The sequence below is a fragment of the Heteronotia binoei genome, chromosome 2 (assembly GCF_032191835.1).
Source record: "Heteronotia binoei isolate CCM8104 ecotype False Entrance Well chromosome 2, APGP_CSIRO_Hbin_v1, whole genome shotgun sequence".
Taxonomy (NCBI): Eukaryota; Metazoa; Chordata; class Lepidosauria; order Squamata; family Gekkonidae; genus Heteronotia; species Heteronotia binoei.
Window position 1 is genome coordinate 161,358,618 of NC_083224.1, and position 27,150 is coordinate 161,385,767.

General features: G+C 40.6%; 1 protein-coding gene across 5 annotated transcripts in view; it reads left to right on the top strand.

Moving 5' to 3' along the window:
- The window catches only part of KCNT2 (potassium sodium-activated channel subfamily T member 2), a 364,082-nt gene that overhangs the window by 186,383 nt on the left and 150,549 nt on the right, over positions 1-27,150 (top strand). For all 5 annotated transcript variants that reach the window (XM_060232364.1, XM_060232365.1, XM_060232366.1 and 2 more), the window contains exons 7-9: positions 2,522-2,596; positions 4,086-4,169; positions 8,536-8,630. In XM_060232364.1, coding sequence (XP_060088347.1) covers positions 2,522-2,596; positions 4,086-4,169; positions 8,536-8,630 — 254 coding nt within the window. The remainder of the gene's footprint in view (positions 1-2,521; positions 2,597-4,085; positions 4,170-8,535; positions 8,631-27,150) is intronic.

Sequence of the window (27,150 nt, forward strand, 5' to 3'; positions counted from 1 at the left end):
GAACGAATGTTAGAAACTCTAGGATCTCCTTCATTAGATCTCCCTGCGGCCTGCAGCCTCTTGCCAAGTGATACCGTAGGCAGTTGGCAAGACTTGCCTAGTGGTAGAGCTGATTCCTGCTTGTGAGATGTTGACTATGATAGAATTACCTGCTTCTAATAAAATGGAATAAGAATCTTCCTTTCCACTCCAGCATATTAAATAAATGTAAGGCTTAATATAGGTCTGATGAACAACAATACAATAATTCCCCTTGCATTCCAGACCCAGCAATAAGCTTCAAACCTAATCCTAATAATTCCCCCCCTCCAAATAGCATTAGGTATGCTTCATGAGTAGGGCTCACCTCAAGCAATTCTCTGTCACTTAGACTGGCTTGGGATGACAAACTAATTAGAAAAGCTGGCTGAAATTTTTGATAGCTAAATAGCGCTAGGTTTGTATGAGAGGGGGAAGAGAGACATTTTCTTGCTTTTGTTTTGTTTTCTTCCTTTCTATATAGAAGCAAGTAATGCTAGAGTACTAGTCAACATTTGCTAGAATAGAAAAAAAAGGTTGCTGTTGGATCATTTTAAATGGCCTATTTGATAGCTGCACTTGGAGCACAGTCTGATTTAAAAAAAAATCACTTGCTTTGTTCTATTCCAACTGTGTGCATATGTGGAGTCCAGTGTGTACACATAATTCTATGACATTAGAGGCTGACTTACTGTCTCTACTGCTGAGAAGCACTTTGCATTTATCAGGATGATGACTTGTGTTTTGGAGTGCTTCCTAATATTGACAAAAAAGAACTCCCCTTGTGTGTTGTGGGACTTTGGGTCATCATGGTCCCTGTGTTCTTGCTGAGTGAGGTATATGCTGATTCATCAACCTAAAGTGGTGTTTTAAATTTCTAGATAGTGCAATTTTTAGTTTGTTTTCAGCACAAAATAAAACCATGTCTTGTTAGCCACCCTGAGCCTGCCTTTGGCGGGGGAGGGCGGGATATAAAAATAAATAATAATAATAATAATAATAATAATAATAATAATTATTATTATTATTATTATTATTATTATATTATTTTCTTTTTTGCGTTTTTCCCCCCACTCAGGAATCAAATTCTTACTAGGTGTAATCCACCTGCATAAACCACATTGTAATTAATGGAAATTCTCGATGGTTTCTGTTCAGTTCCATGGGGCTTGTGTGGGAGCTCTTCCAGGTTGATTGTGCTTATTGGCAGTAGTACTTTGGGGTCCCATTTTAATGGTTTAAACAGTTGCTTAGCACTGAAAACATAATTTGCTATGTGTATTCACACATTATATTATCATGGCTAAACAGGGATGTTAATTACTTAGTGGAATGGTTCCTAGATTGAAAAAAAATCTATAACATCAGAAATAGTTGGGAGATTTGGAGGTTAGGGAAAGACAGATTATTTAAAAAGCAAGAGTATATGTCAAGCAAAGCAAAAACCATCTTTTTGAGCCCTACTACTTTTTGTCAAGATTCATCAATGACTTTCATTAGGAAATAGTAATACACTGACTACTGCATACTGACTACTGTATATCAAGTCAGGGAATGACACATTTTTTTTAAAAGTGTGTACTTGCTGGGGGAAGCCTGAGCCAACTGGGATGGGAGACAGGAGGGCCCAAAGTTCCCCCAAACTACTTACACACAAGTAGCTTTTATTTAATTATTTGGATTTCTATCCTGCTGTCCCTCACAAGTGGGCTCAGGGCAGGTTACAATGATAAATAAAGCAGATAAAAACAGATCTACATAAAATCAGACTCTAAAACCTAGAATTTAAAACCTAGTAATTTTAAAACCAGAATTTAAAATGTAATATGGCCATGACCTTGATAGTCCAGGTTAGCCTGATCTTGTCAGATCTCAGAAGCTAAGCAGGGTCATTTCTGGACAGTATTTGGCAGGGCTGTTTTTGCGCAGGAACGCAGTTTCGGCTGACTTGATGTCAGGAGTGTGGCCTAATATGCAAATATGTTCCTGCTGGGCTTTTTCTACAAAACGCCCTGTGCCAAACAATGGCGACATCAGAGGGTGTGGCCTAATATGCAAATGAGTTCCTGATGAGCTTTTTCTACAAAAAAGCCCTGGTATCTGGATGGGAGACCACCAAGGAAGTGCAAGGTCACAATACAGAGATAGGCAATGGCAAACCACTAATGAACATCTCTTGCCTTGAAAAGCCTATGGGGTTGCCATAACTCACTTGTGACTTGATGGTAAAATACTTGCACAAATATGATCAACAGTCAGGTAGCTCCCTCACATCCTGTCTGTGTGATAAAATACATGCTGATGTCATAAGATATTGCACAGTGCTAATGCTTGCATGGTTTTTTACTGCTAGGAATAGCTAAGATGTGCTGTTCATATTTTGAGTATTAGTCCAATGTTGTTATACCAAGCATATTAGTATAGTTTTGTAGTACAAAATATTTGAGGGTAGAAATAACAGCTGATGATTGATGTTGCATTTTTAACCTTTTTTTTTTTAAAGGGAAACATGTGGGAACAAGTTTTGCGGATTCCCTTCCTACTGGAAATTATCAATGCAATTCCTTTCATTATTACAGTAAGTTCCCATCTGTGTTTCTGTGGACTGAACATTTGGGTTGGCTGGTTAGTCATTTACAGTAGTGCAAACAGTGGTTCCATTCTTTAAAAGGAAACTGAACAGATGTTTCTGTAATTATTTCTGTTAGAGATGTAAGCTAGAATTGGTTTAATTGGTAGGTGATCAACTGACGCTTGGGTTGTAATTGGTTGAAACCAATTTAAATTGTCAAGAGCGAATGTTAGTTGGTGGAGCTGAGATGTATGTCTTAAGGCCTTTTTGGTTCCATTATGTTGTTATAACACTTTTTAATTTACCATCCTAACAATGAGTGGTAGCTTTTGTTTATTACATTGTAACTTTATATTGTGAGCCTCTGGTCAGGATTTGTTTTCCTTTACTTAATTACTGTACAGTATCTAGTGTCTGAAGTATTCGATAAAAATGATATTGTGATCTACTTCCTTCATTATCTCAAAAGTTATTTGTACTGAGACTTAGCTGTTAAGCTAATTTATTTAAATTTAAGGGCTTAAAAAGCAGATGTTTAATCAAACATGAGTGATAGATAGCCCTGATATATAAACTACATGAATTTGAAGGTGGGGTGAAACTACCAGGAGGTCATAGTTATGAAAACTTTGTTTTTACCCTTTAAATACACACATGCTCACTAGATCATATGCCAAGTAAACAGAACTGTCTTTACAAATCTATTTGTTGGGGAGAGAAAATTAGATTCTAATTTTTGACAGTGGCTTGGATGGTGCGCTCTCTGTCGGAAACAATGGGGAGCAATTCTCACTTTACAAAGTCCATGTGTCCTCCATGTGTTTGCTCCATTCCTGTCAGCCAGACATGCTCTGAGAGTTCCGTGTTCAAAACTTAATTCCAAAGTGCATGTGGGACAAACAGTGGCTCACCAAGGCCATTTCAAGTCAGGAAAATGGCATGAGGGGAAGGTGCAAGCCCCTTTTCATTGTGCATTCTGGTCTCAATCCAGATCACACCTACACATGCCTGGGAATTAAATTCCAAGAATGGACCTAACACCCCACATTTGGATATGTGGGAGACACAAGGACTCTGTAATAAGTGAATTGGCCCTGGATCAAATTAAAGATGACCCTGCATTTGTACATAATGCATTTGTCTTTCTTTACATTCTTTACATTTGTCTTTCCTACATTGATATTTTTTTCATGGAAGGAGCTGCAACCAGAAGCAAGGAATTTCAGGATATTAATAACTTTGTCTGCTAAGTTTACTGTTAACTGTACTGTTAATCAGAAGTAAGACTTGTGGGGTTAAAAGAGAGCATCTTGAATACTAGAGAGAAGAGCTGAGGATCTTTAAAAATAAACTCGTTTTTTTCTGTAGCAGTAGAAAAGAGTTAGATTTACTCTTTTCTGTTGCAACAGATAGACTAACATTGCAACCCACCTTAGTTTTTCAGTGAAAGTTTAAAATACATGCTTAGTGACTTTCTGTATTTTTTTTCTTTCAGATTTTTTGGCCATCATTGAGAAACCTGTTTATTCCAGTATTTTTAAATTGTTGGCTTGCCAAGCATGCTTTGGAAAATATGATTGTAAGTATAACTGGGTAGTGAGATAGAAATTCATTTTAAAAGTCCCTGCTTACAATTTTCAGTATGGATCAGTGCAAAAATAAGTGAACATAAAAGCTTGATACACTCCTCGCTCAAATGACAGGGTTTAGTTTCAAGCCTGTACAGAGCGGCTGAAAATTGGTGGGAGTAAATTGGCTTAAATCCAAGCATGTCAGCTTAATTGCTTTTTGGATTGCCTTTCACGTGTTGACGTTGTTTCGCAGTCGGCATTTCAAACCTTCTGTTTTACCTTCCTGTTGCTTAATTAGATTCAGGTTCTGAGGGATCCAAATGCATTGTCTGTGTTTATAATAAAACCATTGGTCCAGTGTTAATCCTGTTGGCAGGTCTTCTTCTTTTCTGGTTCCAAATAGCTAGCAAGTCACTCACACTGCAGAGCTAGGAATCTTAGAGGTCTCAGCTTAGCAAATACCTTTTATACTTGGCCCATATGCCACCCTGGCATTAAGACCCAGTGAAAAAGAGAAGCAGAGCTAGGAACTTTAGAGGTCTCAGCTTAGCAAATGCCTATTATACTTGGCCCATATGGCACCCTGGCATTAAGACCCAGTGAAAAAGAGAAGCAGACCATGGGGATATGGCCAAAGAACACCAACGGTCCAATTATTTCAGCCTAGTGTTTTTGGTCAACTGGCAAAGAGCGGTCGTAAACATATGAAACAGAAGGCATAGGGCCAACCTTGAAATAATGATGTCAACTGAAATTCTTGGTACTACTGAATGAACATTCTGCAAAGTTTTGGGGGGGGGGTGTATAATGAATTGGAGTAACAAGAAACTTTAGGTAATTGCCGTGCATTATTGCAGTCCAGTAAGAACCTTGAAATTACGACCTGATCTCAAAGACTTGCAGTACAACCACAGACTTTCCAGCCCATCATTTTCTGCCTTCAGTTCTTCATACATTAATGGGAAAAAGTAGTGATTATTATCTGGTTGTGGTGAGGATGAACTGATGGATTGTCTACTACCTTGAAGGCACAACTAATCTGGAGGTTCTGATCAGGGTGACCTCATTACCTGATTTCAAATCAAATTGTTCCTGTAGTATTTCTGTCTCTATCCTTGTCTGTAGCTGTCCACTCCGGCCCCTCATTCTAAGGAACTACATGAGCCACAATATAGCTGAAAGTTTTATGGTGCATCATCAATTTAAGCATTCACCTAGAATGGCCTTCTCTGGTGATGGAGAACTACCACCTAAAAAACAGTACAGCGTTTGGAATGTCCGGATTGTTTTTTACATGCAGTCGAGTGGGGGTCCTCTGAGTTACATTTCTTTGTGTAGTTTTAGTTGCTTTATTGCTTTAGTTTTTCTTTGGATATGGTTTTAATTTTCTTTTTGATTTGTAATTGATTTTGTTAGCTAAACAATAGCAAAAATGGGTTCCTGTGCTAGTACCCTGCTATATAGAACACAGGAAAATGCACTTCTCATTCAATTCAGTATTTTATATCACAGTGAAATATATATGTTATATGAAACAGTAAATATAAAGCTATATATAATTACTCTATTAATATATCTCCAGGGCTTTTTTTGTAGCAGGAACTCCTTTGCATATTAGGCTACACCTCCCTGATGTAGCCAACTGTCCAAGAGCTTACAGGGCTCTTTTTACAGGGCCTACTGTAAGCTCTTGGAGTATTGGCTACATCAGGGAGGTGTAGGCTAATATGCAAAGGAGTTCCTGCTACAAAAAAAGTCCTGTATATCTCCAACAGTACAAAATATTCAAATCCTATATCTCCAGCAGTAGCAAAGTACTGGTAAGTTTCTCAGAGCTTTTGTCTTGTTAAATAATTCTTTGAGCACTTTGAAGGATTTTTGTCTTATAGAGTGGACTTGTTTAATGAGATGTGGATTGAGAAATTTACCAGAACTTTGCTACTGCTGGAGATAGAGGATTGGCTTGGCGTCAGGGGGTATGGCCTAATATGCAAATGATTTCCTAATATGCAAATGAGTTCCTATACTTCCTCCTTAATTGCTTCCACTTCTAATGAAAGGTGCAGGGTATTAATGTTAACACTCTAACAGTGCCATACTAAGAGGAGTAATACTACTCTGAGTCCAATGAAATCAGTAAATTTATATAAGGGTGCAACTCTGCTTAGGTTGGTTAGTGTATATTAGGAGGTGCATTCTTCTGTATATTCCTCCCAATCTCATATACTTTGTTGATGCTTTCCTATTTAGTGTTCCCTCTTTTTATCTGACATTTGATTGCTGGAACATTGGCAATGGCTGTTTTGGTGGCCCCCTAGTAGTAAAATAAACACTTTAAGTACAATAACTCTCTGCCTAAGGAGGTGTAGTTTATCTCTTTCCCTGGCCAGTTCTGTTGTTAGGCTAAGAGCTTCTCTTTAATTTCAGAAGGCCTTCCAGCTAATTGAACTTTCTGCTGTGCTGTAAATTTCAAAGTTTTTTTTTTTTTGTGCTGGCTTTACTGCTGCCTCACTTTATTGAGTCTGGGTTCATTGTGATTTATTGTTTCCCTCTCTTATTCCAGGATCTGTTTTGATTAGTTGGTTTTATCGCTTAAAACACAACCAGAAAAGTTACCTTGTGAGTAATTTTGAATACCTAGCAGGAAGATGGCCAATAAGTTAATGTATAAATCAGACATGCAGCTAGCATGTAGTGTAGCTAGCCACAGGCTCTCCCCCAGCCCAAACACAGGGGATTCTCAGTGGCCACCTCACCTGGCTACCACCATCTACCACACTGCCCAGTGATGTCCCTGGATTTGGAGGACTGTTCCTTTGCTTTTATTTATTAGCGCCTTTGACCAATGGTCTTAAGCGCAAGATAAAACAAGACAATGAATGCAAAACAGAGTACAACTAATTTAAAACCAAAATAGATTAACAGCAAAGGAAGAAAACCAATAATCATGATCACAAGACATAATTAAATAATGTGAAAGAAAACCTAATGTTAATATAAAATTCCATAAAACCCCTTAATATTATAAAAGTAGACTTTAAAATCATAGTACATAATAACAGCCTAACAAATTTCAGAGGCGTTTTAGGGAGGACACTATCGACAGATATTTTTGCCACCAAAAACGTTATTTCAGGGTCCACATTTGTCAGCAGTACGGTTGTCACCCAAGATTCCACAGGGATTTGATGTTTGTGTAAAAAAGGAGTAATCCGGAAGGATCTGGGCATGATTCACTGATGGCAGAATAATATAAGGTGATCTAGTGTCAAGGGGGACTGTTCAGTGCTGGACTGGCCATTGTCACCCTGCTAGCCCAAACACTGTTGCCACTGCTTTTCTCACTCACTCTCCCATCCTCCTCCTTGCTTCACTCCCTCACCTGCCCATACTGCTGCTTTCTAGGGAATAATTGTGGGGGTTGCTAAGCAGTTCCCAAAATGGCAGTCATGATCTCATGATGTTATGTCATGGGATTGCATGTTTTTAAGTTGCATCTCTGTGCAAGTGCAAAAATCATCTCTTCAGGTTGTGCCCTTTTAAAAATCCTTTATGGGATGAGGTGTGTCCATGTTCCTGGCCCCATTGCTCCCTCATCTATTGTGCTTTTTTTTTTTTGCCCTGTTTGGGGCTTGAAAAGCCTCAGAACTGAGGAAGGGAGGAGTTGGCAAAACCTGCTTCCCGCTCCTCTCCATTAGGTCTCTCCAGTTTAGCTTGGAGAACCCAGCCACTCCCTTATTTACTTCCTTCTAAAAATCCCTGTGACAGGGGTGGCCAATGGTAGGCCTCCAGATGTTTTTTGCCTACAACTCCCATCAGCCTTAGCCATTGGCCATTCTGGCTGGGGCTGATGGGAGTTGTAGGCAAAAAACATCTGGAGAGCTACCGTTGGCCACCCCTGCCCTATGAGACCAATGCAACAGGATGAATATGTCCGGTCAATTCACTTGAAGTCTCTCAAGAATGAGCAGTCTCATGAAATATCAGGGGAATCTTAAGACTGTACCTGCAGCTCCACTCCCCTTTGCCTTGGGTAGACTAAGCAGATTCTGGCAAGGCCTAAAGCCCATACTGTGTGGCTGCTCTTGCAGCATTTCTTCTTATTACCACTGGCTTGGCAAGCTTCCCTGTTGCTGACACAGTAGATTTCAAACTGAGAATCCTTTGTTTTCTGGGTAAGTTCAGGGATGACTCTTGGAATTTGGATTTTTCTGCAAGACTAGGAATTCCCCAGGGTTTGCTGGGGAAATCACCCTTCTTTGTACACAGTCCTATTGTGTGAGTTTATCTGTTCAGAAGCAGATGTTTAATTAAAAGAGACCTGTATACAAGTTACCTAAACACCGTCCATTTCCTCTTTTCCTTTTGATCTAGAATGACCTCCATAGAGCCATCCAGCGCACACAATCTGCCATGTTCAACCAAGTTCTGATTTTAATATCTACATTACTGTGTCTTATCTTTACTTGGTAAGTAGTAATACCATTCCTATTGTTTCCACACAGGTAGCTGTGTTAGTCTGCTGCAGCTAAAATAATGTGTGTGTACATTTAGTGTGCGTACACTAAATAACAGAGTGTGCGTACATTTCTTTCAACATGATCAGAAGTAATGTATCTAATAAAGTGGCCTCTGATTCATAAACACTTAAATGTAAAGCTGCCTTATACTGAATCAGACCATTTTTCCATCACAGTCAGTATCATCATCTCAGACTGGCAGTGGTTCTGCAGGGTCTCAGTTAGAGGTCCTTCACATTATCTACTACCTGATAGTTTTTAACTGGAGATACCAGGGGGTAAATCTGGGACTTTTGCATACCAATCAGATGTTCTACCACTGCACCACAGTCCCTCTTATGTTTATGATACAATATATTTGTTAGCTTTTAAGGTGTTACAACACCTTTTATTATATCACTGCTATTGGGTTACAACAGAGGTAGCTTTAATTGCATGTGATTTAAGAACATGTTTGGTGATTCAGCAGATTTTGGGTGAAGGGGCAGTTATATGTTCATACTAGGAAAAGTAATATTATGTTCCTATTTATGAAAGTGTTACAGCGTAGGTAAGAATGTTGCTGCACTTTACAAAAGACAGAGCTGAGTCTTCTGCAGAGAATGTCATGCCAGTGATATCCCAAGGATAGGGAGGACGTTGTTGAGTAGCCAGTACCTGGTAAAGCTTGTGGGAAGATATTATTTTTACTTCCTTAGCAATGGGATGGAATTAAACATGAAGAGTTTATGGGATGTGAACATGAAATGTTGCTGTATTGACCAGAGAGGGAAACAGGCATTGTTAAAAAGACTCCAAGTTTGAAACATGTTTCTCCTTAATAAACCAAACAAAAAGTTCAGGAGCTAAAGTGTGAAACTTGGAAAGCTAAACCTGAGTCTTTTGCTTTGAGTAAAAGCTATTGTAAAAAGTTGTGCCATGTAATTTGCATGCTTACTCTCAAGTCTAGATTTGTTTGGAGTGATATATTTCAGTTCTAGTACCAACTGGGCATTCCAACATGGCCTCATTGTGTGTGAAGCACACCATTAGATGTTCTTTGATGAGCTCATGCTTCTTATTTATTAATGTCTGTCTCCCCTTGTAACATTACACTGAAGAACTTTACAAGATGTAAAATATGCTTCCTGTTTTTACCAAAGCTCGGACTGGCTGTGGGCAAGGGAGGTGTTCCCTTGCGGGAGCCTGTGACTGACAAGCCAGCAAACACTGCTAGGAAGAGAACGTTATGTTCAGATACGTCCTGCAGTTCAGTAACTGACAGGAAACGCTGACAGAAAATGGCAAGTTGACCTACAGCAATTATGGCTGCCTTCAGCATCTGCAGATAGTGGCTTATTATGCATCGTTATATTCTGACCTTGTTCTGCCCTTTTCAGAAGAAAAAAAAAATAAGCTAAATAGCAGCAATAATACCCAACAACACAATTGCTAGCAAAGGGAATGAAGCAGTTATAGCCTGCAATACTGATTGAAAATGTCATCCAGTTGCCTTAGAACAGCGCTCTGTTGATCTGGGAATTGTTTATGTTGTTGCTTCTTTGGGCTCTTGCATATTATATTTTTACAAAATATTAATATTTACTAGAATTACTTAGTTATGGGCCTGTTTTGACATTTGCTGGTTGAACTTTACAGAGCACCTGCATATTTTTTTTTTTTTTGCAAAAGCCTAGAATAGCTTTTATCATTGCAGCCCCTGAAGCATGGATGTGAAATAAGAGAAACATGAGCTAATAAACTATTCTGCAGTAACAGTATTATTTAGTCGTATATATATAACACCTGACAACATTCAGAGCCCTTCATATACCTACAGTGAAGTCCTACACAGACTTACTGCCATCTAAACCCATTGTCTCCAAAGGGTTTAGATTAGAGTAATTGATGGAATTGCATTGATAATTTTAGTCATCCTGTATTATTGCAGCTGGATGGCTGAGATCATGTCATGAATATTTTGAAGAGGCAACATTTGACTTGTATGTTCACAACTACATTTTCAACTCATGCACATTCTCAGACATGCATACTTGTATTTATATTTGTGTAGATGATTGGGGAAGACAATGTAAGCCACCCCGTAAAAAGTCTGCCATGAAAATATTGTGATGTGACATCACCCCAGAGTCGGAAACGACTGGTGCTTGCACAGGGGACTACCTTTACTTTTTTTTTTTTAACCTGAAATCATATGGACTGGCACAGATCAGTACCAACCTGTAACGAAATTGATTTGGTTTTCATTATGAATAACTTGAAGAAGTCTATATAGAAACACGTTTAAGGCTTTCTTACACTTTCTAAAGTATAATAAGTTTACTATGTTAAATTGGGTCTCATCCAATGGCCCCCCACCTCCACAAATAAATTACTTTAATTATCATGTTCTCATATTGGTCCAATAGGAATTTATTCAGCTGTATTAATGAGTTGATTTAACTTGCTGTTCTTTAAAGATGTAATGGAAAGGGAGCCCTGACCTAGATAGCCCAGGGTAGCTCAATCTTTTCGGATCTCAGAAGCTTAGCAGGGTCAGCCTTAGTTGGTATTTGGATGGGAGACCACCAAGGAATCCAGGGTTGCTCTGCAGGGCCAGACAATAGCAAACCATCTCTGAACATCTCTTGCTTTGAAAGCCCCACGAGGAGTCATCATAAATTGGCTATAACTTGATTGCACTTTCCACAACCAATAGAAAGGGAAGGAGAAATTCTTTAAATAGATATGCTGTAAGAGGAATGGAAGGTAGTTGTTAAATACACAGAACTTCACCTATCTTTTGTAGCAACATCCAGCAATCTCTCTGAAACCAGTTGGAAGTTGAAAATATAGGATCAATATGATCACAGGTTTAGTTTATCACTCTAGCTTATCACTCTTTGGTCTCCAGAAGTATGAGCCTCCTCATTCTTTGGGATGTTGTACAGAAACTCTGCTGAATGTTTCTTGTTGCATAGGGTAAGACTATGTGGGCCTGAGGGAAGGTTATTTCTGAATGGTGGTATAACAGCTGTGGACCCAACTGTTTGTGGAATCTCAAAATAATACTTCAAATTGCTACAGTAGCTCTTTTCTTCCTTGTACTTTTTAACTAACAGGATTTTAGAAATTGTGCTTCACCACAGGTACCTTGTGATGGAAAGGTGATTAATACATGTAATGAGTATAAATAAATGTTGGAGTCCCATTATGAATTACTGGGTAGCTGGGAGATTAACAATTGAGAAAGATCTTTCTAATGCAAATCAATTTATCTAGAGTAATGTAATCTTCTCCCTCCCTTTATCTGATACTCAACTAATCTCAGGTCGTTTTCGCACTCACCTTCAGCCGGCATGACCCCCCTCTTCACTGCGCAGGATCTGCGCGGATTTCGCACTAAATGCTGCGGAGCAGCCTTTTGCGCCGGAAACTCCCGGCGCAAAAGCCGCTCAAACGTAAATTGCCAAAAAGCAGTTTGGCGTTTGCGCGGCTTTTGCGATGGGAGTTTCCGGCGCAAAAGGCTGCTCCGCGGCATTTAGTGCGAAATCCGCGCAGATCCTGCGCGGTGAAGAGGGGGGTCGCGCCGGCTGGAGGTGAGTGCGAAAATGACCTCAGCATTCCATTTCTTCTGCTCATCAGACTACTGAGGGGGCAGAGGGGAAAAATTTACTTCATTCTTTGGGAGTCCTCTAAATGTGTAGAAACCCCTTCTTTTTGGATTGCCTTTGTATCTAGCCTGATCCACCCATATAGCTCTCAGATTTGGTGTGATGAACTAGAATACTGTCCAGTAACTAGTTGTCTGATATCTAACAAAATAGCTCACCATAGCTGCTTGTATGGATCAAGAAATACATAAGAGAGGCACATGTGAGGCTAAGGTAGAAATTTCTTCATACTCAGCAAAATCCCAAAGTTTGCAGAAGAATACAGAAAGTTGAAAAAAGTTGGGGAGCAGCTACCCCCTCCAAGTAACAGTGCACCATGCACAAATACATTTACAAACTTTTGATAGAGTTTTGTGATGACCTTTAAAACTATTGCAAAAAATTATAGGAAAAAAGAAAGGTCAGTTGATGGTTGACCGGGGTGGGGAGATGACCAAGCATGTGGTGGCATATATGTTACCAGAACAAATTAAAAGATGGAGGGCTGACACACTCAGCCAAAGCAAGAAGGGAGAAAGCAATGGTCTACATCTAATACCAAACTTATTCACTACTAAGGCTTTCCCTTTTTCTCCCACATTTGAATTATCATTCTGCCCCAAAAATTTAGAGTTGGGTAGAGACATGTAAGATCAGACTGCAAATTTGTACAGTGGGCATGAGTAAAAGTCAGCCTGCTTCTGTTGTTATTTGTTTTTATTATGCTAAAGGAAGACAATCTATTCGTGCTGTGATTCAGGCTGATAAGACCAAAGCAGTTACCTTATGGGGTAATTACAGACTGGCACTTTGGGTCGACTCAGAGACGCCTCTGAAATCGACCCAAAAAATTCTTCTGGACAGCAACATCTGCTACCCGTCCTCCTCCCATCTTCCCTCCGAGACCAGTTCAAAAAGCTACCACTTCCAAAGTAGTAGCAAATCTTTGAGCTGACTGCCATTTGCTTCCCTGCCATCTGGATGGGGAAGGGCGCAAACGAGGTGACTTGGTGGTGTGAAACTGCCAAACTGCCCAAAGACATTTTCGGATTTTTTTTCCAGACAAAACCATTCAGAGCGCTTGAGTGCTTTCGCGCATGAGTGCTTGACCTGCAGAGAAAAAAAAAAAGAGGAACTCGGCTTCTGAGGTGCCTTCCCATGTGGAGGCGCCCAGCTTGCAGAGGACTGTCTGGACTCTAGAGGCCTTGGAACAGCTCAAAAAGAGCCGTTCCGATTCGGGATGCCTCCGAACTGCCCCAAATTGCCCATCTGTTATCAGCCATGGAGTACCGATTTGGCTTGATGGATGTAATCCAAATATAGAGATTTCTCGGAGTTATTCTGGGCCTTCCTGAATGAGTGTTTGAGGTAATTAGGAGTCTTGAAGGGTGTTGTCCTCATTAGCAGCCAGTGCTGGTATAGCAGCCATACATTTTTAGTTGACTATTTGTAGCAGGGATTCAGAGTGAAGGGTGGGATATAAATCCAATATCATCACCGTCATCATCTTGTTCTTCTTCTTCAATTCTGCCTATTTAGTGATTAAGGGTACCTATACGAATAAATAGGAGAAGTAATAACTCAGGAAATTAGTTGTGCTTGGTTCTCTATTCCAGAAGTATTATGATTTGAAAGAGGCCAGGGCACTAGTGAAATAGTTTGCAGGACAGACTATCAGAGAATTATGTATAATGTAGCATGCCAATTTTTCTTTTTTCTCTAATATTAACTCTCATTTTAATCCCCATAACTTAACTTTGTACTTTTCATATCTGGGCCTAAATATAGAAGAGCTTTTGCTGTAGCAAGTGGAACTGTTCCACCAACAGTAGTAATCAAGAGTAGTTTAAGCAAATTCCTTTAAATGATTGTTTTGTCCCTGTAGTGCCAGATAATTGGAGACTGCAGCTTGTGTACTGTTATTTCATAATTATTGTAATGAAGTTAAAGAAGAAACTATTGCTCATCCACTGGCTTCCTTATCAAGTCTGCACCAGATGATCTGGTTACCTTGTTCCTTCCTGTGGATAAATGTTTGTACTACAAAAGAAATTGGCCATTAAGTTTAAAGCAGCTATCAAGAATAGATCCTGGCTGTTTTGTTCATTTACAGGATTTTTTTGTTTGTTTACAGTATTTGTCCATTTTTCATAAGTGATATATTACATGAATCGCATCACTGAACAAGCTCAGATGGCTGGGTAATAAAGTGTGTTGAATTTGAAAACGGAGAACATTTGTTTTCCACAGAAGGGTCAGACCAGAGCATTGTCAGGAAATGCAAAGTTACTTTCTTAATTATGGAAATGGACAGGACAGCTTTTTCTACTTCCCCAACTTTTCTTTTAAAAACTTTCAATTCTTCTTATTTTTTTTAATGTTGATGTACAACAATGGGATACAGTATTATCCCTGACCTGGATAGCCCAGGCTAGACTGATCTCCTTAGATGTTGGTGGCTAAGCAGGGCCGCCTTTGGCTTTTATTTGGATGGGAGGCCACCGAGGAAGTACAGGGCAGTGATATGGAGGCAGGCAACGACAAGCCACCTCTGAATGTCTTTTGCCTTAAAAACCCAATGGGGTCACCATAGGACAACTGTGACTTGACAGCCACAACAACAAATTAAAAACAAAACAAAAGAATCAGAGATGTTGTCCAAGGTGATAATCTTGGCTATTCCTAACACATTCAAAAGTTTTGGCAAGGGATATAGTTTGTTCAGCAAAAGAAAAGCTGGCTGGTGGCAAGCTGTGGAGGCTTGGAACTGCCAGCACAAACAGCCAGCTTATCACAGGTCTGGGCTTAAGCCAGAAAGTATGTGGGAATAATGTTGGATGTACTTTCGTCTTCAAGACACCTCCAGCCAGTTGACTATTGAGATCTCAAAAGGCAAGCAAGATCTTATTCATTGCAGCCATATTTTCTCTAATTTAGGAACATAGAGCACAGATGCTGCAGATTTTCAGTCTATATCTTTGGGGTTTTTTAACCTTTGGGTCCCCATGTTTGTAGGAAAATCATCCAAGTTCAGAATTAGATATATGATTTCTTTTTTCTATCCTATTTCCCACTGCCTCCCCGGTAATAAAAGAGAATTAATTTGAAGGGAGCTTCAATAAATAGGATTTGAGTTTGTGGCACATTTTGAAAATGGTAAATGTTTGTATAAATTACATTTTCAAGTAGTATATTCCATACTTACTGTAAAGAGAAGTCTCCATTGTAAGATGAAGGAACGGAAAGTTGCTTTACTGTGTTAGTTACTTCTGTAGCTCATCTAATGAATGTGATGATATGCTGTATAAAACTAATCAGCTATGAAGATGACTTTATAATCCACATAAATGAAAGGAAATGTAAACAGGAACACAGAATATTTGTTAGTGGGGATTTCCTTTTGAGTGAAGACAGCAAATGAATAGTTTGTATAATGGTTTTCTCCCCTATTTGAATGAGGAATTAACTGGTAAAACTGCAAATTGTCCAGATTGTGTGAATATATCAGGCAGTAACCATGCCACAATGAGAGTTTTATTCTTAGTTTTATTCTGAAAATGAACTCTCCGAACCTTAGATATTGGTATAGGTATTGAGTGGGGTGGGGGGTAGGCTCTGTACTTAGCTGAGCAAAGTGGTAAGGTACAGTCCAAAATTAACTACATTGTGTTGGATCCAGCCAGATATTTTGCTCAATATTATGCAATTCCCCTCCTTGCTGTAGCTTTTATTTATATAGGACCAATAATCCCTGAAAACTCTCAGTTCTCCATATTATACCTGCTATCAAGTAACCAGGCCTTATAGTTTGATATCAACATCCAGTACCATCCCTGCTGGAGCCCCTCTTCCAGTAACCTCTCCCTGGGCTGCTTAGGAATGCTGGGACAAGCAGTAGTATTGCTAACAAGACAGCCACAATTGTGTATTAAGAGTCCTATACCCCAGTTTTTAATGTTTTTAATGTGTGTATGTACTGGGATAGGGTTGCCACAGGGTACATTGGGGACCCTAAAGAGCTAGATACGGTCCCCAGTGTTACATTTGATATCCCTAATCTCATTGTGTGGGTTCATCTGTAGGAGGTTGTATGCATACTTGGAGTATCACCAGGGTTAAAAGATAAGGAAATTAGGTCTACACTAGGGCATAGAGAAGGAGGAGGATGCAAGGATTCACCCCTGAATCACACATTGCAAACCAGATTTGTTTGAAGTTTGCTCATTCGCCTCACACAATTTATTTTTGAAGCATTACCTAATTGAGATGATGAGAAAAAAAAATGCTAGCTTTCCCCCTCAGCTGCTCAGTAGCCAGCTCAGTAGCCGTCACACACAGTCAATTCTGCTGATCCAATGCCAGTTCACTTGCACATAAATCTGCTGATGTGAGCAGTGGGGTGTATCATGGTTCTGGTTCCATGAACTGGGAAATTGCAATTTGCATTGATAAAGATTTGCATTGAGCAGTACAGATAAGAGCTCCTTTGTACTGAATCAGACAGGCAGGACATTGAGATCTACTCTAGCAGTATCTTTCTAGTTTTTTAGACCAGCTCTGTCACCTGAGATCCTCTTTGCTGGAGATTCCAGTTACTTAAAAAGGATTCTCATATCTGCAAAATGTGTGGGTGCTACTAAGTTAGAGGAAACTATTAAGTATATGGAAGCAGATACTGCTTAAGACCTGACCACTTTTAACACCAGGAGCTACGTGATACTAAACTCTTTACAATTAATGAAATACACTATGAAATCAATATTTTTATATAGAGAGGTTTTACCTGGGCATAAACAAGATTTATAAACTGATATGTCATTGAAATATTTGTTCTCAACAGATGACACAGAAATTAAAGGTTTCTAATGCCCATTGAATTGCGTTGCTCAGTGTGGAGTGGTGAACTTAATTCATACAGATACTTGTATAACTGTATCTCATATATCCTGACAGGAAACCTACAGTGCCATTCTAAGCAGGGTTACATCCTTCTTTTGTGGGCTTAAAAGGATATATAGGTTTCCAGCGCTGGTCTCTTATAGTGATACATTTACTAAACAACTGGGACTGTTCTTTTACTACCTGGAAATCAGCATGTTATAGAGATGTTCCCTTGTAAAAGGGTAATGCTGAGACATAGGTGGCCTGTTGACTGAGGAATACAGGATAAGCCCAGCAGCAGGCATGAACTGTGCATTATCTAGCTTGCCACAGCCAGTTCCTAATGCTTGGGTATCACACCCACCAACTTCTCATATAAGGAGTTGTTGGTGTTTTGAGATCAGCCAGATCCTTAGATTAGTGACCCTGTGGATAGGTATGCCTCACCAACAATTTCCCCCTTTATTCCTTTAAAAAAAATTAGAGGTATACAAGTTGGCCTTTGAAAGATGACAAAAAGATTAATGCTTTCTGCTCTCTGGTGTCTTACATCCTATGCCTTTTATGCTTTCCACCAGTGCTTGCCACTGGACAGAAAAATCAAGGGTACACATTTTTGTAAATAGGTTTTTAGCCAGGGGCATGAAACTTTCATATAGATATCCGTATAGATATCCTTTAAACCTCAGTGGAAATAAAAGTTATAATGGGCAGGAAAAGAGATTGGCAGCCAAAGAGATCGTATTCCATGGGGTTTTGTTGCCGTATTATATAGTCCCAATACAGACAACTGTAAACATGTGTAGGACTCATTTTTATTTCAAAGGAAGTATTTAAGCATATGTATGGTTGCCAATCCCCAGGTGGGGGCAGGGGATTTCCTGGTTTGGAGGCCCTCCCCCTGCTTCATGGTCAGAAGAAAGCAGGGAGGGAGGAGGGAAATGTCTGCTGGGCACTCCATTATTCCCATAGGGTATAATGGAGAATTGATCCGTGAGTATCTGGAGCTGGGGACCCCTTGTTTTTCCTGTAGAGGCACCAAATTTGCAGCATAGCATCCAGTGCATCTCCCCCAAAATAACCTACAAGTTTCAAAAAGATGGGACCAGGGGGTTCAGTTCTATGAGCTGCAAAAGAAGGTGCCCCTGTTCTTCATTATATCCAACAGAGGGAAGGCATTTAGAAGGTGTTCGGTTCCTTTAAATGTGATGGCCAGAGCTCCCTTTGGAGTTCAATTATGCTTAGAATCATAGACTCATAGAGTTGGAAGGGACATTCAGGGTTATCTAGTCCAACCCCCTGCACAATGCAGGAAACCCACGAATACCTACCCCAAATTTACAGGAACTTCATCACTGTCATGTGGCCATCCAGCCTCTGTTTACCTCCAAGGAAGGAGACCCCACCACCTCCCAAGGAAGCCTGTTCCACTGAGGAATTGCTCTAAAAGTCAGGAAGTTCTTCCTAATGTTGAACCTGAAACTCGTTTGATTTAATTTCAACCCACTGGTTCTGGTCCTACCTTCTGGGGCCATAGAAAACAGCTCCACACCATCCATATGACAGCCCTTCAAGTACTTGAAGATAGTGATCATATGCTTGTCACAACCTTGCTCCTGGCTCCACCACCAAAGTCCCCAGATATTTCTTGAATTGGACCTGGCAACCCTAAGCATGTGCTTGGGGAGCTCCCCCCCCCCGCCCGGGGATGGGTGGGTAGTGTTGCCAGTTCCAGACTGGGAAACTCCTGGAGATTTGGGGATGGAACCTGGGGAGGGCAGAGACCTCAGCGGGTTATATTGCCATAGAGCCACCCTCCCAAGCATCTGGACTTTCCAGGGGAATTGATCCTGGTAGTTTGGAAATGACCTGAAATGTCAGGGAATCACCTGGAGGCTGGCAATCCTATCAGCTTCATTTGCTTGTGGAAACAAGTAAGATTTAAATTTGGCTGAATCAAGCCAAGGATGTTTATGTCTTACTCTGGTAATAATTTTTGGTGGATTATGTTTAAAACTGGGGGGTGGTGGTGTATTGGTAGGAAAAGGTGGCAATTTAAACCAAGTGTCCAGGTTTTTCATTTGTATGTTTATTGAACAACCGTATGCGCAAATTAGTTTTTATAACAATGAAAGCATATCTGCCTTCACCTGAATAGTGGTGTTTTACCTAAAAGCACAGTTCCAGCCTTCAATCTTTCCCCCTATGATTTAGATTCTAAGAATGGGGATTTTTTAATGTTTTCCTTCTCACTTCAACCTAGGCTTGCCAATCCCCAGGTCCCAGCAGGGTTCTCCCACTTTCCCAGGTTCCTTCCCGCTCCCAGTCAGCTGGTCGGTGGGGGGAAGCCCCGCCCCTACAGCCACCATGTGCCGTTCCCCTTCTGGAGGCTTCAGACTCCACTTGGAAAGGCTTCCTCTTGGGATGGTGTGTCTGTGTCTTTAAGGCTGAATGGTGGCTGGAGAGCAGGCAGAACAACATGGCTACTCCCAGTGGCTGTGAAAGCAGCCCAGACCCTCCATTGGTTTCACAATCTTTTCAGAGGTTGTTTGCATAGGAAAAGTAAACTTGAACCTCTGGTTGCTCTGTGTTACTTTGAAGAGTTGGAAGTTCAGCAACTCGTGTGTAGAGATGCTAATCCCCAGGTGGGAGCAGGCCCTCCCCCACTTCAGAGTCGTCAGAAAGGGGGGGGAGAGGGAAATATCTGCTGGGCACTTCATTATTCCCTATGGAGATAGATTCCCATAGGTATAATGGAGAATTGCTCTGGGGGTATCTGGGGCTCTGGAGGGGCTGTATTTTGAGGTAGAGGCACCAAATTTTCAGCATAGCATTGATGACTCTCCTCAAAATGCTCTCCAAGTTTCAAAAGGATTGGACCAGGGGATCCAATTCTATGAGCCTCAAAAGAAGGTGTCCCTATCCTTTATTATTTCTAATGTAGGGAATGTATTTAAAAGATGTGCGGTTCCTTTAAATGTGATGGCCAGAACTCCCTTTGGAGTTCAATTGTGCTTGTGGCTCCACCCTCAGTGTCTCCTGGCTCCACCACCAAAGTCTCCTGGCTCCACGCTCAAATTCCCCAGATATTTCTTGAATTGGACTTGGCAACCCTACTACAACCTCTTACAAAAAGTATATGAGATGTTGCAAACCCAGTGTATATTTGTCTAGGATTTCTGTCTTTCTTTTTAATGTGTTTAAGCAAGCGGAACAAGTGGCCAGATTTTCCCAGAAGTAAGAGCTGGATATTACTATGCAGAACAGCACATGAAAGCTTACATTATCAATAAAACTTTGTTTGTCCTAAAGGTGCTACTGGGCTCCCAACTTTGCTCTATACACAACAGTATTTCTCCAGAAAACATTTCCCCACTGTTTTATCACTGTTTGATAGTATAAAAATCCACCTTGAGTGTTAGTGAAAGGTGCACTGTAAATGAAGTACATCATATTCTTAATAAATTACATAATTGATTGGTATTGTATTGTAATGATTGACCATGAAAGTCGCACATATTTGCCCTTTAATTTCTTTACACAGATAAACAAGTTTTGACTTATAGATATAACGGCTAAATTATAGTAGAAGAGAGCTTCACATTTGCAGAATAAAACTGTTTTGCCATCAGCAGTCCATATTACAAACAAATCCCAATAAATGAGCAACTGCTTCTTTGTGGAGCAGGGGTGACAGAGCCTGTATCCCATTTGCCACCCAAGTCGGAATGAAGAGTTGGACACCAAGCATTGGTATAAATAATGGGCCACTTTATTAATCATCATAATAAAGGGCAAGGGCACCCAAACTGCGACCTGGTCAAGGCTAGGGGTTTCAACAGACCACTCCCCTGCCATTCGTGGGCGAGAGACCCAGCCCCCCAGCCGGAGCTGTGTGACACAGCTCCTGCCAGGCCAGCCCAGCCCAGCAGGGAGGCACGCCCCAGAGGGTCCAACCACCAGATGCATGTCTCAATGGAAGGAACCCTCTAGTCGAGCCTCCAGTACATCTGCATTCTCCCCACCCCAGGTCACCAAACCCCAAGATTGATCATGCCAGACTCCTAATTCCCCAAAAGGGGGATGCTTCATGGTCCTCCCCTAGCCGCATTGTACCCTAAACCCCTAAAAACCTGCCAACTAAAGTGACCACCTATTTTACAGCACCTCCTGATAGCCAAATCCACAATCCACTGCTTTGCTATGTAGGGTAGGCAAAAAACACACCCCAGGAACTGCCAATCAGCTGGGGAGTAAAAAATTCCTACCCGGCCCCCCCAAAAATGAGGCAGCCAGCAACCGCTCACATAGCAAAAAAGGACGGGCGGGAGGGCCGATCTTGTCTGGGACTGAAGCAGGGAGCAAAGGTCTGGTCATTACGACGGCCTGGCCCCGCCCCCTGGAATACGCGCCTAAACGGGCTGCCAATCGTCTCTTCCCTCCAGGGGGGCAAAGACTGCCAATGCAGCCTAGTAGCATTGCTGCAGGCTGCAAGCATCAAATTGTTGCTTGTCTGTAGTTAATATAAAAGATTTAGCGATGAAATAATTGTTCTGCTGTTGGCTGTGACCTTTTTCAAACTGCTTTTGTATTCTCTTTTAGTAACTGGTTGCTAATGAATATTCTTTGACATTTCAAACAGACCTGTTTTAGTAACTGGATGCTAGTGGAATTTATTTACCTGTTCATACAAACCTGCTTGCCTCTGATTAATAAAATGTGGTTGAGCCACTTTTGAGGGAAACCACTTTTTTCCATTTTCAACACCTTCATTGTGCTTCTGAATTGCTGTGATGTGCTGTTTAAAATGTCCATAGTTCTTTCTAGAATGCCACTCCCCCTGCCCTTTTTCACTGTGCAATCTTTTGCTGACTTTTTTTTAACATTCTAAGTTGAGCGCTATAGCAGTAAACTGATATAACACTTCAGTACTATAGCAACACCATTGAGATGTATTGACTCCATTGCTATAGCGCTCAACTTAGACTGTTTTTTAAAAGAAAAAAGTCCAGGGAAGATTGCATGTTGAAGGGGGGGGCGAGTGGCACTATTTGAAATTACCATAGTGCTTCAGAGACGGCTTATTAGCAGAAGGAAAATTGCTGTAATCTGGCCAAGAATGAATAACATCTGGTTTAAAACGGTAACGTGAAAAAGGCCTATGGTTCTGGGCCATTCAGCTGCAGAGCTATTTACCCATGTCCTTGATGGGGGGAATGCACACATTATAGAAAGAGTGGTTATCTTTTTTCTTTAATGCAGCCATTGAGCTTAGATCCTGAATGTTGGAAGAATTGTGTTAACTAGACATGTACAAATATTATATGTTTTAAGGACTGTATTGTATGAGGTTAGTTCACCGTAATAATGATGCTTTACATTTAAAATGTTTTGGCAGAAAAGTGGGCATGGGATAGCAGCATTCTTCAAAAGTAGCAGCTGTCTCCTGAAATGGCAATGATATATCTAAAAGTAATAGGAAACATATTATAATGGGATAATTTCTTTTCCTTCTGTTGAGCCCTTCTGGCTTGCCACTTCAGATTAAAAGTGTCCAAAAATAAGACAGAATGTAGTTGCAAAATGTTCTTTTAGCCAGATATTGAGTGGAAGATGTTCTGATAACAAGACAATGTACAGAACACTCATGCCCTCCAATTTGGAGAAAATTCTGAAGATAAGAGACGGCTGACAACAGCCATTGTGATTCTTCACTGTCTTTGATGCTGCAAAACCCATTTCAGTGTGGATCATCCAGGCACAGAGTTTTAAACTGCATTGTGTTGCTTTTAGTTTGCTTGCTTGAAATGGCAGCGAACACCGTTCGCTGAGAAACAGGAAGGGAATTGCATCATATAAATGGAAAGGGAATAGGGAGGATGTGAACATATTCCTGATGCTCAAGCTGCTGTTTTGAAGATGGTGAATTCTGTGTCTGAAACAACTCTTACGCAGGGTTCCTTCACTTAATACACATTAGGATCCAGATGACAAGAGGTCCTCCCGCAGCCATTCGATAGGGCACATGCTATAAAACTTCCAGTCAGAATATGAAAGACAAAATAGTTTTGAGAAGACTGAAGAGAATTGCAAAGAACCAGTGCAAACACATTCTTGCCTCCTCATACTATAATAGGTTTAATGTCACATGTAGCCATGGGTTTGAAGATTGCACATAGTCATTGCTCAGAGATGGCTGTGGAGGAAGAGGAGGAGGAGATTGGATTTATACCCCATACTTCACTCAGAGTCTCTGAGTGGTTTACAGTCTCCTTTCCCTTCCCTTCTCCACAGCAGACACCCTGTGAGGTAAGTGGGACTAAAAGAGATCTCTCAAGAACTCCTCAAGAGACATTTGAGCATAGGATGTATATGAGAGATTTGCCCATCTCCTCAGTCATCTTGAAATGGAAAATCAGATGAAAAATGGTTTGGATCCAGTGATGCACAGGCAGAATAATAAATGGACAACACAGTTCTGCTTCTGCAGGATGTTGTGCAATACCTAATGCTTTCCTCCCTGTATATTATGGTACCCTGAAATTAGAAGCACAAGATCTTTCACAGGCAGAAATTCAAGTGAACATACAGTGTTTAACTTATTGGAAGCAGCTACTGTGGTCTTTTTTGTTGCATTTCCACAAGTGCAAAACTACTAGTGCAAGCAGAAATTTTGCACACAATCCAACTTGGTTAATGTAGGCATGGGCTATGCTATGACTTCTGAATGTATGTGGGTGCATGAGAACTGGGTGTTTTTTAAAGAAAAAAGACCAGCAGGAACACATTTGCATATCAGGCCACATTCCCTGACATCACTATTTTACACAGGGGTTTTTTTGTAGAAAAAGCCTAGCAGGAACTTATTTGCATATTTGGCCACACCTCCTGACACCACAGCAGCCAGAACTGCGTTCCTGTGCTATCCTGCTCCAAAAGCCCTGCATGAGAATGTGTTCCAGAGGCTTCACATACCTGCTATGTTGCTTGTAAGTCACTTTGATACTCCTTATGGTAGAGAAAAGCAGGGTATAAAAAACTATTCTTCTTGTCAGCATGTTAGTAGAACAATTATCTGATCTTGTTCACAGATACTGTAATACAGGGGTTTTGAACTTATTTGTTATGAGACCTTGTTGGGCCAGGCCATGTGTGTCATAAAATGTAATGTGCCAGGTAGCAGAAATATAAACACAGACAAACACAATTAATGATTTCTTTAAAAAACTTAAAACATGCTTAAAACATTAGCACTTGTTGGTCTTAGTGGTGCTTTCTTTGTAATTTTCCTGTGCAATCCAGGGAATTGGGCAAAGGAAGCTCAGGCTCTTTCCTTCATTCCCCAGGGGACCAGGAGGGGGAGGAGCCTCAGCCAGTAGAAGGAAGAAAGGCTTGGCTCAGTTGCTCTGCTGTGTGATTGAGAGATCCTGCAAAGTAAGCTATCCCTCTCCCCCCCTTCCTCCCCAAGACAGGAGTATCAGCCAGTGGAGAAAATAGAGGCCTTGCTCTGTAGCTCCTGTGTGATTGAGCAAGTCTGGCAAAGCTGCCATGCAGAAGGAAGCAAGAGAAAGAGAGAAGGAAGCAGATGACAGCCAGATGCTCGGGGGCCTGATTTGGCCCCCGGGCCACATGTTTGACACCCCTGCTTAATAGGCTTAATTTCACATGTCTGATCAGGCTTTATAAGCATTGCATATGACAGGTTAACTGTAGCTTTACAAGATTGTATTTACATTTTTGCAAAAACTTCATAATCCATGGATTTCTATTTCCAAAAATAATGTAGGGTGAAGACAACCGTCACGTTTACTTTGGGGCAGTTAATATATAACACTGTTCAGTGTACCAAAGGCATTTGCTGTGCATCCCCATGTAGAAACTAAATTTGCTGGTTTAACTGAGCGTAAACTGGAGTAATGTGGTTACTATGTGTGTTCATCTACAAAGTTATTGTAGAAACAATTATACTGATTTTATTAAAGGCTATCCAATGGATTTTTGTGGTCTGTCTATATAAAAATATATGTTTACATGCATGCAAATATATGCATGTTTCCAAGGCTGTGTTTAGCAGAATCTATGTACACCCCACCCAAGCAGTTGATTCTGTGGACAACAGCCAGTAGTAATTACCGTAAGAAAAAAGGAAAGAAAACCCACAGACCTATTTGTTTTGCTAGTAGAGAGTAGATTGTTTATTCTCCTCACTGCAGCTAGATTAGTTTATTTTGTAGCTGGAATTGGAGCCCACATTTTTTGCAGTGTGTTCAACACAGCTTCCAGTGCGTTGGAAGGAGGATTAATGACTACTGACTAGTTGCACATTTGAAGAAGCCAAGCATCTAGGCAGAAAGGAAGGTCTGTGCAGGAGGTTCTTGATCTGCAGTGTCAAGAAGGGCAGGGGCAATATGACTGCTTTTTTTTTTTTAATTTTGTTTTTTATAGTCTGCCTTTCTTGATGAGGCTCAAAGCAGATTATGTGTTGTAAATAAAGTACAATCAATTGGGCAATGCAAGAAATCTGAAAACAAACAAATCCCAAACAGAGCTGAAACAAAGCATGAGCTTTAATACATGATACATTAAGTGGGATAAAAACTACCTGGCCTGAAGCAGGCCTGAATACTTAGAAGTATTAGGTAGCAAGGCTGTTGTGTAATTCACAATCATTATCCCTTTACTAATGCAAATTTCTGATATTTCATAATAGTACAGTTCTGTTTAACTTGCAGAAAGCCAGGAGAATGAGAGCCTTCTTAATTTCATAATGGAGGCTATGTGGTAAGGTGGGAGCCATAACAGAGAATACACAAGTACAGGCAAATATAGATTTTGCCCATTTGCAAGATGGTACCTGTAGAAGGCCCTGTTGGGATACGTGAACTTTGCATGGTAGAGCATAGTGAGAGAGGTGATCCCACAGATAAGAGGGAACAAGGCCATCAAAGATTTTGTATGTGATAGTCAGTACCTTGAATTGAGTCCAGTAATTGATGGGCAGCTAATGGAATGACTGTAGAATGACACATGTTTCACCTGGCTCCTAGTAACTAGCTGCAGCATTTTGAACTTACTGGAGTCTCTGAATAGACTTTGAGGGGAGACCTGCATAGAGTTCATTACGGTAGTCCAGTCTTGATCTTACCATGGCAAGGCTCCAAGTCACCAGATCGGCCAAGTCAAGGCAGGGTGCCATCCTGCAGGTTAAATTGAGTTGAAAGAAAGCCTTTATTATTATTATTTTTTGCAATCCCATTAACTTGCTTCTCCAGCAGTGATGTTGCAACTAGTATAACCTAAGACTCATAACTGTGTCAGCAAGTGTTAGCTGAACTCCATAGAAAGTGAGATGCACAGGGTACTTCAAGACATCTGCATTCCCATCTAGCATCACTTCTGTCTTGAATTTATTTGTTTTCAGCCATTCAACCTCAGCAGTCAGGCAGCATCTCAGGAAGTGTACTGCATCAACCTGGAATTTTGATAGAGAGATGTATAGCTGGAAGTCATTGACATATTGATGACATTCCATTCCAAAGTTACAAATGATTTGTTCTAAAGGCTTTATGTAGAGGTAACATGGAGAATAAAATTGCACCCTGGGGAATTCCACAAGATAACCCCAAACTGAAGATTACAGTATTTTGTGTTGTGCCTACAGATGCAGGTTACATGGGTCTAAAACTTTTCACTAGTTAGTAGTCTGTTATTGTTGCTATCAGTTACTTATACATCCAGTGTTACACTAAGTGCTAGTAGTTGGTATGGAACCGTCCCATGGGATTTGTTGGTGTGACATCTTATTGATTCTTCACAATGTGGAATAACAGACAAAAACATGCAGCGCTGTGTGTATTTTCCCTCTGTCTCACTGCTTACGGTAGCAGGCCATCTAAAAGTGGTCTGATGTCACATGAAAAGTTGACATCAGACCAATTTTAGATGGCAACATGTGT